This window comes from Montipora foliosa, chromosome 13, assembly GCF_036669935.1.
Source record: "Montipora foliosa isolate CH-2021 chromosome 13, ASM3666993v2, whole genome shotgun sequence".
NCBI lineage: Eukaryota > Metazoa > Cnidaria > Anthozoa > Scleractinia > Acroporidae > Montipora > Montipora foliosa.
The window spans coordinates 9,780,916-9,794,501 of record NC_090881.1 but is presented as its reverse complement, the minus strand read 5'-3'; the positions used below and the strand labels follow the sequence as shown (position 1 = coordinate 9,794,501).

Below are 13,586 nucleotides of genomic sequence, written 5' to 3'. Positions count from 1 at the left end.
GACTTCGAAAAGGGTTTCGACTCTGTATACAGCGAAGGACTGTGGAGAATCATGAAGGCCTATAGCTTCCCTGACAAGCTCATAAGAATGGTGAAGATCATTTTTGAGTGTTCTGTACTGGAAGAGGGAGAGCAAACAAAGATAGTTCAAGATCACCACTGGCGTTAAACAAGGATGTGTCGTGTCAGGCTTTCTTTTCCTGCTTACTTTTGACTGGACAATGCGAAGAACAACAGAAAGGCATAGAAATGGCAACAGATGGAACTTCACAAGTACCCTTGAAGACCTAGACTTTGCAGACGATGTAGTCCTAGTTTCATCAAAATACGAGCACATACAGAACAAGACCAACCGACTAGTAGATAATGCAGGAAGAGTGGGGCTAAAACTGAATGCTCAAAAATGCAAAGTGATGAGAATAAAAACACGAAGAGAAGACAAAGTAATGATCGGAAGACAGGAGTCGAAGACGTCGAAGAGTTTGTATATCTGGGCGCGACTATGACAAAAGAGGGTGGTGGCACAGAAGACATCGAGAAACGCTTAAAGGGGCTAGGTCAGGCAATTTTAGGCAATTTCAGCACTGATCGAGTGGTCATAGAATTAACTAAAATATCAAAATGACTGTTCAAAACTATAGAAGAACTCTAACAAAACACAGGGAAGCCAAGAAGGAACATGGATGGACAAAACTGGAGAGGATTGAAATGGATTGAATTTGGGAAATTTGAAAAACGTCGGCCCACCTTTTTCAAATTTATATCAGTCTATATCTAAATGTCATTTGTTATGTGGCCGTGATTTTGCAAATGAAAGACTCTTGCTCTGCCAATTTGACGTTTAGAGCTCATACTTAACAAAATTAAACAAAATTAGCTAAAATAGCGTGACCTAACCCCTTTAAGTAAGGCACGAGGAGCATTTTTCAACTTGAAGAAGATCTGAAACACACTGAGCATTGGTCGGAACACAAAAATCAAACTCTTTAAGACCTTGGTTTCACCAGTTCTACTCCATGGATGTGAAGCATGGAAACTAACAGCTGCTGAGGACCTTAAATGGATCGATCATGTAGATAATATTACTATGAAGGCGTCCCGACGAATTTAGTTGCTTAAGCAACTTAAGCGCGCTGGCAAAGACCGTAAGTCTCTAATTCTATTTTATTGTGCGTGCATACGTTCCGTTCTGGAATATGCATGTCAGGCCTTCCATACTAATTTGCCAGCCTATTTGTCCGACCAAATAGAGAGAGTTCAGAAAAGAGTCTTAAGAATCCTATTCCCAGAGGTTTCGTATTGCAAGGCACTGGAAGATGCGGGTTTAAAAACATTTTTCCATAGACGTGAGGAATCATGTAGCAGTCTGCTAAAAAAAAATAGTAGAGAATGACCAGCATAAACCAGCTGGCCTGTTGCTAGCGCACAATGACAGTGAGAGACATTATTTTAGGACTCGGCGTATGTTTTCAATCCCGAATGTGAAAACAAAGAGGTTTAGAAATACTCTCCTAATGCACTTTGCAATTAAACAACAGTTGTAAATAGAAAATTAATACTAGTGTAGTTAGGAATTTTATATTTGAATTTTTAAACATGCTGTATATAACACAAGTAATTCAGCTTATAGCTGCAAGTTGTGGCTTTTTAATAAACGATTTACTGAGGAGAAGAGGTTGGACGGATTTCAATTCTCATGCCTGACACGGATTCTAGGAATTCGGTGGCCACAACGTATCCGAAACGACACAATTTCCCAAGTAACAGACGTAAAGAACATCAGCAATGAAATCCGAAGAAGAGAAGAATCCAGGCAAGAGAGGTGGACCAGCTGGGCGGTAGTCAGGGGCGTAGCGCAAGACAGGGCTAGTTGGCAAGGGAAAGTTACAGCCTTATGCACCTCATGGCGTGGAGAGAACTAACTATTTATTTGCAAAATTGAGCTTAAGTGAATTTGATTTGGTCACTGATGATGACGTCTTGAAACTGATCAGGGGTTCTACTATCAAGGCTTGTAATCTTGACCCCCTACCAGCAATCATAATGCGAAGTTGCTATTCGGCTGTTGTCCCGGTATTCAAAACTGTAATCAATCTGTCGCTGTCGACTGGATCGATGCCAGAGGATCTTAAGATTGCTTCGTTGCGTCCGCTACTGAAGAAACCGAATGCTGACTGTGAGCAATTTTCCAACTTCCGCCCGGTGTCCAATTTGAAGTTTCTTTCAAAATTGGTAGAGAATACTGTATTTGTGCAGTTGAATAATTATCTTACGGTTAATGGCTTGCACGAAAGTTTTCGATCTGCATACAAAGCGCACCACAGTACAGAGACTGCACTGCTAACGATCACAGATGACATCTTACTGTCATTGGACAGGGGGGACAATGTGTTCCTATTGTTATTGGACTTGTCAGCAGCGTTCGACACTGTTAATCATTCTTTGCTACTTTCGCGTCTGGAGAACTCGTTTGGCATTACGGGAACTGTTCTGCAGTGGTTCCATTCTTATCTGACTGGCCGATCTCAGTTTGTCGAAATTAATGATGCAAAATCGTCGGTAAGGGATCTGATTGTGGGCTTTCCGCAGGGCTCTGTTCTAGGTCCCATTTTGTATCTATTGTATACCGCACCACTTGCTGAGATAATACGAATTCATGGTCTCGTTTATCATTTCTATGCTGATGATAATCAGCTCTACATATCGTTCAAGGATTGTGATGTCGATGCTGCAAGGCTGCGCGTAGAGAACTTTGTCGCTGATAAATGTCATTGGATGGACGTAAACGAGCTCAAACTCAATCATGACAAAACAGAAATTATGCTTATTTACTCGAAGTACCATTCTCGTCCACCCTTAGGCTACTTCAGTACTGGTAATGAGAGGATGACAACCACCACCAAAGCTAGGAGTCTGGGAGTAGTACTTGATGACAACATGTTATTCGACGTGCACCTCTCCGACATTTGCAGATCATCGTTTTGCCAGCTTAGGAACTTATCAAAGATTAGAAAATATCTCAAACGGGAGTCTAATGAAATTGCTGTGCATGGTTTCGTAACATCTAAACTAGACTATTGCAATTCCTTATAACTCTACGGCTGTAGGAAAACGCAGTTGAAGAAGCTTCAATACGTTCAGAACACTGCCGCTAGAATTGTTACTCAGACTCGTAAATTTGATCACATTACGCCTGTCTTATTTGACCTACACTGGCTTCCGGTTAGTTATCGTATTGTTTTTAAAATTCTTTTGCTAGTTTTTAAATCACTTAACAACCTTTCCCCTAGCTATCTGGCGGACAGACTGAGTTATCAATCGCATTCCAGGGTCTTGCGGTCCGCATCTAAGCAGCTGTTAGACCAACCCCGATCAATCACGAAAACATACGGGGATAAGGCTTTTTCAGTGTGTGCCCCTAAACTGTGGAATTCACTGCCATTAGATTTGCATAAGTCACCATTTTTAACTGGTTTTAAGAAAGAATTGAAAACATATCTTTTTAGGCAATTTTTGGAGAGTGGGACGTTGTTTTTGTAAACGTTTTGCTTTTAAGACCTGTAACATAATGATTGTAAATAGATTTTTAATATTTTTTCATGCTTGTGATATGTAAATTATTTCATTTTTTAATATTGTAAAGTGCCATGAGCTCAGGATATGTGCGCTATATAAATAAAATTAGTATTATTACTATTATTATTATTATTATTATTATTATTATTATTATTATTAACTCTAGATTACAGGGCGACGTATTTCCATATCATTTTATGACTAAAGCTCCTATTGTTACGTATCTCGTTCTGCAGAAAGGTGAAATGACGTTTCCCAATAGGATTTTTGGGATGTGGGATTTGGCATTTTTGGAGCCCGAGATTCTGGATTCGGAATTGTATTTATGGACGGGACGCGGGATTTAACGTTATTACGAAGCGGGATCCGGGAAATCGTCACTTTGAAGCTCCAAGTTCCGGGATTTCTCACGGCGAGCTAATTAAAATAAACTCAACTTTCGCCTTTGGCAACGAAGGAAACGATCGGACATTTTATGCTCAACATTCCCCACCACGCTAACACGTGCCCTTTGTGATCCCTATGGCGTGCTCTTTGTCTTGAACTTTGGCCATAATAAGATCCAGTTACACAAAGGCCTCATGACCTTTGTTACTTGTACCACATCACGTTTTTTTACAAAAAAGTGTCTCGTTTATGCTGTGGCACATAGGCCAAAATTATACTCTGTTTTTTGAAAATGTCGGACAGCACCGACATCGCTGTTCGCGACGTACATGATATTATTGGTTGTGTGGCTCATTTTTATGACAAGGGTAAGAGCGGAAATAAGAAAGAAGTACACATGAAAGAAGTACAAACAGAAAGGAAATAATGCGGTTCATTGAACAAGCAAATAAAAACCACCCCACAAATAAATTTAAAGGTGAAATTTCAAGATACAGAAACGACATTTCTGGATACAAACACTGGCATTTACAAAGGCCAAAGTTTCAAGAGCAATTCAGTCCTTGATGTGCGCACGCACTTCAAACCTACTGAAACATTTCAACGCAGGCACTTCTTCTCCTCGTGGCACCCACCAGGAGTCAAAAGAGGCTTCGTCAAAGGCGAAGCTCTGAGACTTCTCATTACAAAAAGATGGCGGTCAATCAAATATATACTCGTGACAGCCAAATTACAAAACTGAAAGGCTAAGACAAGAGCTAGGGTGTCGTGTAGGCCTGTCACCCCGGTACACCGCTAAACTTACAACCGAATTCAACAACATGGAAAATTTGAACAGATTCAATTACTACTAATAATGGACAATCACGCATCATTTGGGTTCAAAACTGTGATTCAATACGAATGCTACAATTAAGGTCAATTGGATCATGAAGATTGGTGGAAAAAAGTAACAAGGTGTATTGTTAATCATCTGTTGCTGTAACTGACGACGATGTTTTGACATCATGCTGTGACGTCATTACAGGGATCGGGATTGGCCGATAAAAAGAGATAGGACACAGCTCTTTACAACCTCTAATTTCATCGGAACCCTTTAGGACGCAGCTCTATTGTTTTTAGGATTAAGGTCCATTGTTCCTCTTGTATCGTTCATTGTGTCCATTGTTTTCTGAACCAATCCCGAGAGCCGTTATAATAGCTGCGTATTGAACTGATAAAAACGTTCGGGATTTCGGGATGAAGGAAAAATTTTTGGTGGTGATGGCGGGATTGAAGAACCCAATTGAGGACCCTCTAAAATAACTCGCAAAAAAAACGTTGGGCAATATCGGCCATCATGACCGAACAAGCTTGGTCAATAACCCATGTATTGTAGTCAACAATACAAAACAACACATAGAGGATATTACATGGCCGCGCGGAGATACAAAATTTCTTTTCGACACTAGAAGAGAAATTTCGTATCTCCAAGCGGCCATGTAATATTATATTTATTATATAAACACCAATGAAATACTAAATCATTTCATGAAAGGAATCGAAAGGCGCAATTTTTATATGTAACCATAGCAATATTGATCTTTTCACGTGAGAAGATAACATATTTTCGCGCGAAAGCTCACTTGGTATTTCATTGGTGTTTAAATAATAAAATACTTTTTAATTCCTGGATACTGAAGTTGACAAAAGAACAACAATGAATCCCGTATTGAATAATGCATTACTTTAATTCAAACAAATATTGTTCTTAGTGAAGAAAAAGATCCATTTGATTACAACTTTGATTTTTAGCTGGGAAGAGGCTACAATTGCTTTATTTCTCTCTTCCTACTGATAGGTGAAAGTGCCAAAAATACTAACGCTTAAATGATGCCAAAAAACATTACAAATTTGTCCTCGTTGCATGAACTCTTTAGTCCCTCTTTGCAAGGTGACACCTTGCTCTCGACTTATCCAGCTGCTCTTATCCAGCCAATGCTGCAGTTACAGCATTGCTTACTGTGCCGAAGAATGCGGACTGAGCCCTAGCAGCCATGGAGCCTGCAGCCCCTCCAGCAGCACCGAGTAATTTTGCCGCGGAAAGTTGCACTATGTTCTTGACGTATTCTTCTGCTGTATCAACCGATTCTGCAATTACAACATTGCCTATTGTGCCAGTCCCAGCTATACCAGCTTTCTGAAGCAGGGCAGACACACGACCCGATGCAACTGCTCCCCCGTAGATTGCGAACTGAGCCCTATCAGCCATGGAGCTTGCGGGCACTCCAGCAGCACCGAAGAATTCTTCCGCGGAAAGTACCACTACCTCTTTGCAAGGTGACACCATGTTCTTGACGGCTCCAGCTGCTGTACCAGCCGATAATGCAATTACAACATTGCTTATTGTGCTAATCCCAGCTGCGCCAGCACTCTGAAGCAGGGCAAATGTACTACCCGATGCAACTGCTGCGCCGTAGAATGTGGACTGAGCCCCAGCAGCCATGGAGCCTGCAGTCACTCCAGCAGCACCGAATCCTGCCGCGGAAAGTACCAAAGGAGCTGCAACCACGGCCCCTGCCCCAACCACTATGACAACTGCATAATTGCTCCAACAAAATCCATTGCTCTTCCTACTGTCTTCACCTACAGAAATTTAGTTTAAAAGACGTTATCTGGATATTCACCACCATATTCTTTGCAATATTTGCGAGAATACCGCCATTCGAAATCTCTGCCCCAACGATATTCAGCTTAATCAAGGGTATATGACGTAAGACAGTAAATTCCCATATTTGGCCATATTTCGGCGACATTCTATTGGTCAGTTGATGCGAAAGTGGACGGGTGCACTCCAACAACTGAGGCCCTCCCAGGTGTTTTGAGGAACAAGGAAACATGGGTAAATTTGAACTGAGGAACGGGGAATGTAAACCATTTTAGGGGGCCGGGATCAAAAAGCTGAGAACAAGTTTGGAAGTAATTTCAAAAATAAGGGAACACAAGCAAAATTTTAAAGAGAACGACGGAACAAGGATATTTCCCCTCCTCCCGTAGAACCTGATAACTACAACCCAGATCTTTAGCGACTGAATTACCACGATACACGTAGAAAAGAGCAAGTCAGTACTAAACTGACACATAAATTGAACAGTAGATTCGTTCCAATATTCCCAAAGAACTTGTATCGACTAGTGAAATCAAAGATAAGTCGTCAAAATTAATTGTTGCTTTATAAAATATAACTGATCAGTTCATTAAAATAAATACTTGACATCAGCATGTAAAATTAGCATGCTGCATCCGTCTTCAACTTGTTAAACTTTTTAAATCGTATTTCGCACAATTTACACCTCTTTCCAATTCACTTTATAATAATTGCACATAAGAAATGATTGCAAAAATGAGCATGATACGATCAATCATGTTCAGTGACCGTGGTAGCCAAACAAAAGCTGGTCATCATCAACTTGGATCAAAACGACAGTAATGAATCCAAGTGACTTCATTGAAGAAGATGTTTATTTTGCATAATGCATTTTATGTTTATTTTCCTCATAATTTACACTTCTTTCAAATTCACTTTATACTCAATTGCCCGTAACAAATGATTTTAAAAATCAGCATGATACAAGCAAAAGACAACGTCAGATGTGTTCAGTGACCGCAGGAGCCATAAAAAGCTGGCCATCACCGTGAGTTTGGAACAAAACTACAGTAATATTATCTTTACGTCGGGGGTTTATAAACGTAAACCTGAGGCTTCAAGATCGTGTTTCACTTGTTTGCTATCCTCGTACATGCCTAGCCATCGGAAAAAAAGAGCTATTTAAATATTTACACAGTTAAGGTTCATTTTCGGCTTACTTATGATCGTCCGCGGAAATATTTAACAGAGGTTTCAATAAAATTTGAAGTCGAGTATAACCAACGTAACTGTAGCCATATATCAATAAAAGAGTTACAGACAGTAAGGGAAACTTGCAACATTATGGCAGAATTATGGTAGTGCCCTATCTTTCGCAAAAGCAATAAATAAAGACAAAACCAAGGCCATAGCTCAAAAACAAAGCTGAGTAGATATTTCATTCTGTTAGCTGTAGTGCACATAAAAAAACTGAAATCTACATTTCCGCTAATTCTTTTTGTCTGTGCAATTGCAACCTGAAGTGATAGGTCAAAGAGAACACAGCTACTAGAGCTCGTCCATTTCTGTTATCTTGATTCCAGAACAAGAGCGCTTACGGTTACTCCACAAGCTCCCCAAGCTGAAAGCTGAAAATACGTGGTGTATGCGACAGCTTATGCTTGTGACCGGGCAGTCGACAACGGCCGCTCGCAAGTCAACAACGGTCGTGTTGCCAGCGCGCGGTCAAATTCAAATGGACCAATCAGAGTTGAGGGTGAAACCACCTTGCGAGCGGCCGTTGTCGACTGCCCGGTCACAAGCCTCTGAGGAAAGCCGAAGAGGTGAATTTAAAGGCAAAGTTTTCGTTCGTCACGAGTCTTTCGGCCGCCGAAACAAACGTAATTGGAGTAAAATTTATTGGGCTTTATGGAACTGTTGTTTTTATTGCGATTCGGGACTTTTCCTGTTGAGGAGAAACGATTTGTGGAGTGAGGTCTGGCCAGCGATGGATGAAGTGGTCGGCCTTCCTATTCTTTTAGTAACGGTTTCCGGATAACTTCACAAAACGGCGTCAGAATGGCTCTAAACTCAGCACAAGGGACAAGTTCGTCACACAACTTTATTCCAAATGAGATAGTTATTTACACAATTTTTTTACGATCGGTGATTTTCCCATACAATTCTCTACATACACAAGCTGTCGCATACACCACGTATTTTCAGCTTGGGGAGCCTGTGGTTACTCTTTCATATTTGAGCACACCAATTTTCCGGGATTCCATGTGAGCAATTTGCAGAGTGTTTTTGTTTTCTTTTTTTACAAAGTCATGTCAGTCCCCCTTCTTCGATTTGCAGTGTTTTTACAGGGTCATAACAGTCTCGCTTTGTCGATTTACAGGACTTTTACATGATCAAATTAATTTGTCTTGTTCTCATTCATCATTACCAGATCAAGCAATTTACAGTATTTTCACGTTATTTACGTCATTAAGGAAACTGTATACACCCATTATTTACAAGAAGGAGATACTGTAAAAACATGTATCATACTTTACACGATTTTTACATGTTCTTCAAATCATCACTGCAAAAGGTAATTTTTTACAACATATTTACGTGTTGTGGTAAACAGTAAACTTAATGTAATTTTATTTTACAAACCCTCATCATGTAAATCGCAAAGATGTAAAGTGAATTTACATAGTGTAAATTTCGATTTACAGCGTTTGTAAATTTATCGATTTTTCCAGTTGTTATGAACAAAATTTTTGCAATTGCGTAAAGAAGCCTGAAAAATTCAGGACTTCAACGGGGTTTGAACCCGTGACCTCGCGATTCCGGTGCGACGCACTAAGCAACTAAGCTATGAAGCCACTGACGTTGGGAGCTCGTCATTTATGGATTCTAGTGCGGTGAGGAATGAATCAACGATGAAATGATATATGAAATGGATCATATATGGGGCACAGAGATTCGTTATATTTAACAATTAGACCCGTAGCCCGTGGCCCTTGAGGGCGAAGGGTCTAATTGTTTTAGTATCACCCAACTAGTCGGACAGAAAAGGCAATAATAAAGTTAGCAAATGCAAGTTGAAAATATATTTATTTGGGAATAAAACGAAGGAAAGCGTCACGCTTTTCACTACTCGAGGACTATTACTAATAGTCCTCTAGCAGCGTAGCCAATCAAAATGCAGCATTTGCATTAGTCCACTAGTTGGGTGATACTAATACTTAATATTCTCTTGGCTGAATATAGTTTAGTAACTTAGTTCCCACGCGTCCGCTATATTAAACCCGATTGGTATTTTCCCCTAATATGTACCAGTTACAATTGAAAAGAAAAACTTCTCATGTTGTTGAAACGTTTGTTCCCTTAACTCCATCGACAACATTGGCACATCGAATAACAACAAGGGAACACAAGCAAATTTTTAAAGGGAACAAGGATTTTCTGCTTACTTGTGGCCGTCAGTGGGAATATTTAACAGGTTCGCGGCTGGTTTAAGTTGAGTATAACCAACAGTTGTCATTGTCAAAACGATTTTTGATCTTAGGTTTGAAGGAATCAGGGGCACCCAACGAGAACATTGTTTAAAACCACTTGAACAAAGCATTGTTAAAGGTATTTTGGTATTTAAACAGTAGATATAGGCATATTTTTATCCCCTAAAAATTTTTTATCTGTTCGGATTTCCTAGCTGAAAGTGTAGTGATACGAAAATTATAGGGATCAAAACTTACCTTTTCGAAAATTTCAGCCAGAAAAAAGGCTCCCAAAAATTCTAGGTGACCTTTTTAGGGTAAAAATCCGTTAAAAATGGGCAATTATTCCATTCTTCAGATGTTCGAAAATCGTAGGACAGGTAAGCAAGCAAGACATTTTAGAACAAATGTTCCGAAAATTCTAGATCTCAAATCGTCTTCCGAACAGATATTTTCCGAAAATAGGCGTTGGGTGCCCCTGAGGAATCTGCCTTAATATTTCTTCAATTTAGGGTAAAAAATAAGGCAACTTAGCTAACTGAAGTAGACGATTTCGTCGGCTGTCGGTGCTTAATGAAACTCAGTACTGAATAGACCGATTTCGTTATGTTAAAATTTAGTTCAAAACAAAAGGCATCATCTCGAGGCTCTGGGGAATAAATATAAGGATTTGTATGAGTTTGTTCCCCTAGAGCCTCTAGATAATGACTTTTGTTTAGGACTAAACTTGAATATATCGAAAGTGCGCTATTAATGTAGTCGGAAAATAAGAAACAAGAAATAAGAAATAAGAAACAGTTAAAAATCTGGGGGAAATATTCTCCTGGAAAGCGAAATGTGCACTTCGATTCAGTTTGTAAACTCACGAGAATCGAAACTGTCCGCTATTTCATCGAGATCGATGTAACGTGTAACCGTTTGTAAATAGTATGAGGGAAAGAGGCTTCCAAATTTGTACCCGAGAGCCGTCAGTTTATCCGCGCTTTTTAAGCACTGTCTTAGATAATGAATTCTAAAACTTATTCATAATTCATACGTTTGATAGTCAATAAGAGATGGCTAAATTCGTCACGTGCATGAGTTTTGATTCCCCATGAAAACGCAAATGAAAACCGCACGTGTTTTGGATGACATATCCAACCACGCGTGATTTTCATCTGTTTTCTCATTGGACATCAAGATTCATGCACAAGAATAAACCAAATCAAACACAAGAACAATAGTACGCTTCCCACAGTTTTAACTAAATGCCTTCGAATGCCACAGATAATTCCATAAAAAAGGTCCTTGCTCGATACACCTTGACTATTCGCATCCCCCTGGACAAACGTACTCAGCCAGTGCTTTAACGTGTTGGCATCCATATTTGCCAAATCTATATTTATCTGCCATTCGCGAAAATTTCAATCACTTATTTGCTGTTGTAGGCTTTTGACTTAAAAATTCTCTCTTCTAACAACTTTGATTCTTCTTCCTAGTTTTTGGAAAACGAAAACGGCTGACGGTTGTCACATCAAAAGACTCTGCCATCTTCACTCCGGCATGACTTCCAACAATCAACAACGAATTTCGCATATTTTAATTATAGTAATCATGGGAAATTAGAGCAGTGAAGCAATATCCCCCAAAATTACTAAAGTGGTGTGAATACTTTTACAAGCCATATCAAAAACTTGACTGTGCTTCGTGTTTCATCAAGGGTTCCAAACACCTCGAAACAATAAAACAATCAATAAAACATCTCCATGTTTCTCGGTGTTTGGAACCCCTGATGACACACTCACACTCGTTTTTGATATATTACTTCATAATCTATTTATAACTCTTTTTCTAGGAAATGTGCATTAACATTCTGAGAAACTTGTTCTTAAATAATGAATATATTATGTTCTCTCTCGATTTTCGTAAATTGAAAATTTGGGACTAAATTTCTTGGTATTTCAGCACTGGTGTTTTTTAAAAGACTGATGAATGGATCAGAGAGATTTCTAAAAAGATTCGTGCAGAACAAGTTGCATGGTTGGATGGGCTGCGGAAGCAACTATGGCGTCCATGCAAGCAAATTGGGTCTCTTGTATTCTTTCTGTCAGCATATATTGTAATATGAGAGACATGACTACCGTTAAAACTAATCCAGGTCAAAAGCCTATTCTAAGTTAAAGACGGATTGGTCTGTTGACTCAGTAGCGAGCCAATACAGACTTGTACTCAGCACGACTGCAAACCTACCAACCTACCAAACTTACTCGAGCAAGTTCGCTAAATGGAGAGAACTTCTGTTGTATAACAAAACCACGCAGGCATTTGATCAAGGTCTCTGAAACCAGGCGAACAAATATTTTTTCCCTTTTTGACATACAACCGCTCGTAAAAAGGTGGATAGGCTTATAATTAAGATTTAATCCTTGAACGAAGAATCACGGGCTGAAGTACACGCATTCGCCACGTCTAATAACTGTAATTGAGTCTCAGGTTTCTTAAGAACAAAGCGAGCATTATATGCTTAGACAACTGTTGCTATTACTATAGTCTTGACTTTTTCGGCGAAGGTTAACTTTGACTAATCTTTTTATCAACTTGCCTACCGCGTTTTATGGTAACGAAATTTCCATAAGATTTCATGTCTGTCCCAGGGGTTTGCTGGTTGTAAAGTTGCATTTTCGCCGATAAACTTTTTTCTTACCTTTGACGGGTGAAATCAGAAGCAAGAAAATAAGCCAAGTGTGAGAGGACAGCTCCATTCTTTACTCTTTTAGCTCTCAAGAACGATTAGCTAGCAACCTTGACGCACGGTTGAACTTTATAGGAGACGTCACCAGATATAACCAGAAAAGCATGTAAATAATTACATGTAAATGCGAGACAACTTAAATAGGAATCACGAATGTCCCTATGCTAAATCACTCGCGTCGGAGAATATTATGAGGGGTGATTCCCGCCAAAATTAACTTAGGAATGAGGGGCGCGATCTATTTGTATTTTTGGTCCAGAATCAAATGGAACAGTTTTTTTAAAATCCGCGTCTTTGTGGAGATCCATCGGTGTGGCCTGGTGAGAGTAGAAAATTATGCTTACTTTTCCGCCAAAAGAAAATTTTTGCCTTCTGAAATGGCGGAAGGCAGTGGTGCGGCGAGAAAGCATTCTCTCTACTTCGCGTGGTGCAAAATTTACTTTCTCAGGAAGATTAAATCTTGAAAGTGGATTGAGCTCGATTTTCTGATAATATTAATGCAATTTTCGATTAAATGTTCGAAATTTCTCGAGGAACGGTGAGCGTTTACAATTGACGCGATGGCACAACTTAGCAGGCGTTCGTGAACAAAAAGATTCCGGGGTTCAAATTTAGAGAAAATCACTCGCTTCTACGAACGACAAGCATATCGGTTGAGAATTAAGTTGCTGCAAAGGCGTGAGGCCAAAAGGTAACTGATATTCAGATTACTGCCGAGAGAATCAACACCAAGTAAGCAATAATGTATCATCACGACAAACTATGTTCTTGGAAGAAAAGAAAATCACACAGCTGTA

General features: G+C 39.6%; 1 protein-coding gene across 1 annotated transcript; it reads right to left on the bottom strand.

The window, feature by feature from the left end:
* Positions 1-5,668: 5,668 nt before the first annotated feature.
* Positions 5,669-12,877, bottom strand: LOC137982921 (interferon alpha-inducible protein 27-like protein 2B). Its single transcript, XM_068830083.1, has 2 exons — positions 12,742-12,877; positions 5,669-6,587 (listed from the first exon to the last, which is right to left on the bottom strand). Exons 1-2 carry the CDS (start codon positions 12,797-12,799, stop codon positions 5,929-5,931), a joined length of 717 nt encoding a protein of 238 aa, XP_068686184.1. The 5' UTR covers positions 12,800-12,877; the 3' UTR covers positions 5,669-5,928.
* Positions 12,878-13,586: the final 709 nt, after the last annotated feature.

Coding starts and splice junctions, on each gene's coding strand:
- LOC137982921 (XM_068830083.1), bottom strand. CDS start 12,799: ATGGAGCTGTCCTCTCACACTTGGCTTATTTTCTTGCTTCTGATTTCA. Junction 6,588..12,741: donor TCTGATTTCACCCGTCAAAG/GTAAGAAAAAAG, acceptor AAATTTCTGTAG/GTGAAGACAGTAGGAAGAGC.